The 7,153-nt window shown below is 40.1% G+C and overlaps 1 protein-coding gene across 1 annotated transcript in view; it reads left to right on the top strand.

The window, feature by feature from the left end:
* Positions 1-5,191, top strand: part of LOC103474139 (RIMS-binding protein 2) — a 17,308-nt gene extending 12,117 nt beyond the window's left edge. The window contains exons 2-6 of the mRNA XM_008424900.2: positions 2,253-2,519; positions 3,597-3,753; positions 4,120-4,241; positions 4,324-4,395; positions 4,488-5,191. Of these exons, the coding sequence (XP_008423122.2) occupies positions 2,253-2,519; positions 3,597-3,753; positions 4,120-4,241; positions 4,324-4,395; positions 4,488-4,553 (684 nt within the window). The 3' untranslated portion in view covers positions 4,554-5,191. The remainder of the gene's footprint in view (positions 1-2,252; positions 2,520-3,596; positions 3,754-4,119; positions 4,242-4,323; positions 4,396-4,487) is intronic.
* The last annotated feature ends 1,962 nt before the right edge of the window (positions 5,192-7,153 follow it).

Raw genomic sequence — 7,153 nt, forward strand, 5'->3', positions numbered from 1 at the left:
GGTGTTGCCCTGCGACAGACTGGTGACCTGGCTTCTTGCCTGGAACATTAAGTCTCATCAACTTGTTGTTTGTACTCATTGAGTCCATGCAACAACTAAAATAAAATAAAAAAGGAAACTATTTGAAAGTGGTGAGGATTTCGGCTGGTAAAAAGTTTAACATTTTAACATGTCCAGACACTACGCCATTTCTACGGAAGCAAACCGAAAAGTTTTGAACAGTACAACTATGTCAAGTAATGACAGTCTTGTATATAGTTAGTATATTGCTGCTATTGTATGCAGAAAAAAACWAATACATTTTGCTGACAATATCTTGGGTGAGTTTAGGAATATTGTTTACCGTGGAAAAGTCTTGACCAAATACATTATTCACATAGAACTTTTAATGTCAAGACATTTTTTCATTTATGTTGCCGCATGTTATGCAGAGCGGGCTTGTAATGTGGGACTCACCTGCCGGTCCGGGATAAATCTGTTCTCCTTCCTCTTCTTTGGGCCTCTTCCCTTTGCAAAGAAACTTTCCAAAGACATCTGATCTGTTTCTTACTCATTTTGCTGCTTGTGGGCTCAGTGTTGGTGCGCAAGTAACCAGACTTCCAATGATTCACTTCCTGCTAAAGATCCCCCTGGTGGTTGAAGAAAAATCCACATATAAACAGCTTATAGTCTGGAAAATACCATAAATAAAAATAATCTGAATGCTCTCTGGTATTGTTCAGGGGGCCGGACCAAATGTGGAGGCGGGCCGGATCCGGCCCGCGGGACGTAGTTTGGGGACTTTTGTTTTATAGAGTCCTTTCATGTTTAATTTACTGGTGTCATSGCAACTGAACTAACAGGCGCCCGTGAGAAAATGAGCGACCGACCGCGGTTCTAGTTACCTGAGGAATGAAGCTACTGTACAGGAACTGCTGCAATTTGTTCTTATGTTCAGATTCATTGATATACCGTCAGTTATCAGCTATGAAATTAAACTGTTCTGGAAGTTGTTGGAAAATAATATGGTTATGTTCAGGAGTGAAATTAGTTTTAAATTCTTGGGAGTACTATGACAAAAGTATAGTATATATAGTATATATACACTGCTCAAAAAAAGGACGCCCAGAGGACGCCCCCTGCCGTCCTCTGAACGCCCCCTGGGGGGCGGTACCGCCCACGTTGAGAACCGCTAGTCTAAATACATCTGGGAATAATACTATTTAAACTACGGACATCATTAAATTATTGGGACAGGAAAAATTAATCCAAGGATAATTAATTTGCTAGTTACTGATTAATTAGCTTATTAGACATTTCTTTGCTCTATTGACCATTTTTCTTCCCTTGTCAAAGAAGAATTTCTGTTGCCTGTTTTGACAGATAATAAAGCTTTTCTATTCTATTCTAGCCTAGTCTAGCACAGCCTAGCCTAACCTAGCCTAGCCTAGCCTAGTCTCTTCTAGTCTATTTTTCCTGGGGTCCTCTTGAACATTGACTATGAACAAATTTTGAAACCAAGACTATTAACAATTATCTGTCAGCTTGTATTGGCCTATTACATGAAATCACCAAAAAACACTTTGAGGTCTGTGACTGAAACATAAAAAAATGTTGTAACGTTCAAGGCGCTGTGCATGTGTGGGAAAACAAGTCGGACATGTCCAACCCAGATCTTTCAAAATCAGTTTTCCTTTTACATTTCAGTCCATCCATCACAGTACCTGTAAAACGTTTATTTCTTTTAGGAGCAGCTTGTCACCTGCCCTGCCGACTAAAGGTCAAGAGAGGAAGTGTTTATTTTCCATGGCCTGTAAACTGGGTCAAGCCATGTAAGCAGGAAGTGGAGGAGTTTAAAAAAATGGCCCTAATCAAGGCAAAGTATTCACACTGTCATCTTTACTGCAGACAAACGGTTCAGACTGAATAATTGTGCTTGACTCGTCATGGAATTGGTTGGAAGTTATTTAATTTTATTTCTTAAACAGTTCTTTGTTCAGAATTAATGTAAAGAACTCCTAAATGGTCACTACAGACTCCACATTTACCTTCTTGTTGTCTCTAAGATGCAATGAAAAATGTAGATCACTGACTTGATGCTTTTAATTGAAGTCATCCCTATCATTTGTTTTCAAACTGCAGTCTTACAGTGCACAGTCTTTGCTGAACTAATGAATCCACATCTACTTGCTTCAAAGAGGATTACAGCTCCTTCTGCTTAGCTTAGTTACCTCAAATTAGGATGAAGCTAAAGAGAGGTCTGCTGTCTACAGCAGCCATCTGTCTGCCAGGTGGACGGTCAGGAGCTGCCGCCGCCGATGGAGACCAGACTAGAGCTGGATGTGTTGATATACCCTGACGAGGTGAGGGTCGCCACCCCGGAGGACCTCAGGCAGTGGGACCTGGAGACTGCCAGCCAGGTCTCCATCCCCACCRTTCGACTCTTTGTGGCTCTTTACCCGTACAACCCGGCCGCCATGTCTCCCAACCCCGACACGGCAGCGGAGGAGTTGCCCTTTGTGCCAGGCCAGATCATCAAGGTAAAGACGCTTCACCACCGTAAAGGTTTTATGTTTTAGTGATTCTCTGCAACGTGTGTTGTGCTTCCTCATTTTCAATCTGCAAAGAGGTTTCTTTGAAATTACATACTGCTGCTGTTTCCTGTTTGTGCAGACTCACTGAACATGTGCAGAGACATGAACTCTTCTGTTGAGTTCCTGTAACTGTTTTTTTTTCTTTTTTTTTGCTGCTCATTTAGGTGACTTGCCGCCTTTTTTCACTCAGTTCTCTGTCTCACACACACATACATGCACACACACACACAAGCACACGCACCCCCCCCCCCCCCCCACACACACACATGCGCACACGCACACCGGTATTTCTAGCAGTATTAGAACATTCTTTTGACTTCTGAGCTTTCTCCCTTACCCTTGTTTTAAGCATTACCGGTACATTCCCAGCCCCGGCCTTAACCTAAACTTGATTCAGAAAATGATGCTCTCTTGGTCTTTAGATAGCAAAGATAAATCCATAATTATTCATACCCCTGGTAGATTTAAGTTTGTGTTAGATGATCTTGTGCAACACTTTGGAACGGCAACATACTATTTGTAAAGTGCAATAAAAATACATTTGACTCGACTTAAAATTATTCTAATTCTACTTAGTTTTTTTTTATATATATTAAATAATATGGGCATTTCTACAAAGATAGAAAAACATTGTAAAAGTGTTGATTTTCTAATTATGTTTTTATTTACATATGAATGAATAACAGCTTGTTGAAAGCTGAAATGAGGTCAAATTCTTCAAACGGCAATCAAACTCAGCTTTTTGCATGTTTTAAATGGTACGTCAGTAATTCATGTTCAGTATTGCGCTTCGAGTCCTTTCACGTGGAAGGCCTCTTTGTCACTATATGCTAAAATAAACATTTTCAAAACTTTAACTGGGCCACTTCAGAACATTAATAATTTTACTACTTGTCAGAAAGTCAGGAGAAACACGTTAGCAAAATTAGCAACCTGAAAATGTTCTGAAAAAGCAACCTAAACAAGTGCACACATTAGTATTTGAACAAAGTGGTGAGACGTGCGGTCTGTGTGCCTCTCCAGGTGTTTGGAGACAAGGACTCTGACGGTTTCTACCATGGAGAGTCCGGTGGTCTCTCCGGCTACGTGCCAAGCAACATGGTGGCTGAAGTCCCAGTGGATGACGAGTACCTGAAGCACGTTCTCATGCAGCAGGGTTTCCTGCCTGTGGATCACGCAGGTACCAACTCTTCATTTTCTGCGAGAATATCAAACTGTGACAGACAACAGAGAGAAAATGGGCCTAAATCTGCAAAAACTCATTTTGCACTCAAGTATCTTTAATGTTATTGGCTGGAAAAATCTGATTAGAGCTAAACCCTCTTCCAGTTCCTCTGAGCTCATGTGCAAGGTTAGCTTCGAGCAGTTTGCTTTATGTAGGAAGTGGTTACAAAAATAAATAAAAATTATTTAGCAGTTTGTGTTTATTTAGCAAACTGTATTTAAAATTTAAATACAGCTTTTCTACTTGTTTTTTTTCTTCTTCTTCTCCTTCTTTATTTTACTCTTGTTTTAAGAATATGTTTGCACATTTTCTGCAAAACAGGTATGTCTTTAACACCAGAGCTAAGCGACGCTGGCAGCATTTGTGAAGATGTGGTTGTTAGAAGAATGGTGGCCTTATTCGACTACGATCCATGGGAAAACTCCCCCAACATGGACAGTGAAGTGAGCGCTTCAAAAGTCAAACTAACCACCGATTTCTGCATATTACCTATCTAACCCTAAAATTAATTTCCTTGGGTTTCAGGCTGAACTGGGCTTTCGATCCGGAGACATCATTTACGTGTTGGGCCACATGGATCAAGACGGTTTTTACTTTGTGAGCACAAACTCTGCTGTGACTCTATGACTGATTTCTAATTTAATGTTTGCACAGAAGTTCATTTTCTCTCTCTTTTTTTTTTTTTACAGGGAGATCTTCACGGAAGACGAGGTTTGGTTCCCTCAAACTTCCTGCAGCCCTTACCCTGGAACTAGACGCCGTGCTAACACCTCTGCTACTAATGCCAAGTCACAGACACAATCAAATCAGCAGCTTTTACTGAGAAAATGTAAATGTGTGTCAAATATTTGTATATATTTTTATTTTATATAGTAGTGTTGCATTACTTTTGCTGTAGAAGGCCTTTAAAGTATAACAAATAGCCCAACACAACAATTAGGATGTTGAACAATGAAGAAAAACAGGTTATAGGATAAGATTCTTTATTGATCATTTTAAAGAAAAACTGCAACTCACCTTATACGGGAAAAAAAGAAAATTTTTAAAACCATGTTTTCTTTAATCAAAAATATATTTTTTTGTAATCCAGCAAAATTATTTCCAGAGAATTTAACTTGACGGATGTCTGGCGACTTCTAGCCTTAAAATAATACACTTTTAGTCACAGCATTGTGCAGATCAGAGTGTATGAATCTAGTTTGCCTTACATTGTGTTCATCTGCTTTCTGTAACATGCTTACTTTCAGATGCAAGAGGTAATAAATAGCATATTAAAAACATTCACGTAAAACAAAAAAGCTCAGAAAACCGAGTTAAAGCAACAACTGCAACATCATGCTTCCATCTACAGACCACAGTTAATAATTTTCTCAATAAATGTTACCAATATTAACATCAGTCTGTTGGTTAATAGAACATTGTACAAAGTGTACAAAGGTTCAAATCAAGCGTATGAACTTCGACATCATCCGGCTTGGTTCTTCTTTCACTCTCCTCTGCAGCTAACAGTATACTCATCCATAAAGTAGGAAACACTACACTTTGTAGTGAAGTTTAGTAGTGCTTTCTACTTTATGGGTGACAACACTGTATGTCAGTATCTTCAGGGCGCTCCCGCTCAAACTCCGAAGACCGATGGTTAAGGTGAAGGCTGGTTTCCACAAACTTCCAAATCAACATCATTCAGTTTAAACAAAAAAAAAAAAACTACTGCAACTTAGTGTAAAATCAAGTTGATAATGAAGCATTTTAATGTAAAAAGAGACAAAGCAGTAAAAAACAAGTTTCTTGATGGTTAGATAAACCCACTTGTCAAGATCTTACCAACGTTTCGACTCCTGAAGAAGAGAGGAAACCCAGAAGTGAGCGCAATCTTTTTATTAACCCTGTGTGAGCCACGTGATCAACACAGGAAAAGCTCACACACACACACGCACACACATACACACACTTGTGGTTAGTATGCTGAAGTGTCTGAACACATCCTTAAAGCTGAAATAAAAGTTAATTGCCATAAAATAGAATGTTTTCCATCTTTCTTAATGTTTTTGTTTTCATTTGGTTTTTAAAGTTGTGGCTGATGTGACTCAAATTACTCATCCATTTTGTTTTGTAACTTTTGATATTTCATCCTAAATACTAAATAGTTCAATTGGGTGTTATTTGATGTTGCAGAAGTGTCTCTGAATTCATGCACTTTCAATGATCGCTCTTTTGTCAGCTTGAATGTACAGTTAGAAGACACTCATGCGTAGACGAGGATGCAAATTCAAACTCTGAACCCATGAATGCATCGCTGCTGCTGCTGCTGCTGCTGCTGCTGCCTCCCTTTTAAGGAAATAACCCTGAGAGATGAAGCCTTGCATTGGCGGCAAATTTGGACCCTATTGATTCCAGACATCAATAAAAGTTCACATGAAAAAAAATGATCAAAAAGCTTAAATTTCAGGAGAACATAAGGTTAAAAAAAGTAAAAAAGAAAAGGATGGAAGCCATGCAGGTGTAGCATTCTGCGTTTCAGATTACAGGAAGGTCTTCGTATGTTCACGGTGTTTCTGAGAACTTCTTCACGCCTGCCACACACACACACGCACACACAGAGGTGTGTGATAAGGTGTGTGTGTGTGGTGGTGGTGGGGGTGGTGTTGCAGAGGCTTCCCCATCCCCAAGCGAGGCGGTGCGCGCTCGGCTCTGCAATGTGCATGCAGCAACAGAAACTTTGCAAACGGAGCAGAGACGGCCTTGTGTCCTCCGTTGTCACAACAACGCCAAACCTCAGAGTCACACCAAGAGAAATAAGAGGAAGTTGGGGGAGGGGGATGGGTGGCAATCAAACCGAGAAAAGATGGCCCTGTTAGAAAAGAAAAAAAAAGAGAGAGAAGCAGTGCTGCTAAAAATATTAAAGTGCATGAACCGACAGTAAATTTAACTCGACTGAAAGCTAAGAAAGCAAGTATACATGCAGCAAAAAAAGAAAGAAAAGAAGCGTGCTCATGTTGGTCAGAATGTGCGTGTATGCGTATGTGCGTATGTGTGCGTGTGTGTTCAGAGTGAACCCATGGTAGAGGAGCATGACTGTGCAGCCAGCAGATTATGTCAGCACTGTTGCACCCAGAGCTCTGCTTGCATTACACATCTATTCCTGTGCACCGCGGGACTGCGTCCAGAATGATCAGCACGCTGAGCTGACAGAGATAGATGGCATCAGGGAGCCAGGAACCCAAAATGTCCAAGTACAGCCRTCACTGAGCACTGGATAACGTCTTACTTTTAATATTTCAATGTTTTTATTGGGATTTCACACTAGAAACAAAAGCATAATTGTAAAAGAGAAAGAAATAATGCATTGTTTATA

This window comes from Poecilia reticulata, linkage group LG13, assembly GCF_000633615.1.
Source record: "Poecilia reticulata strain Guanapo linkage group LG13, Guppy_female_1.0+MT, whole genome shotgun sequence".
Taxonomy (NCBI): domain Eukaryota; kingdom Metazoa; phylum Chordata; class Actinopteri; order Cyprinodontiformes; family Poeciliidae; genus Poecilia; species Poecilia reticulata.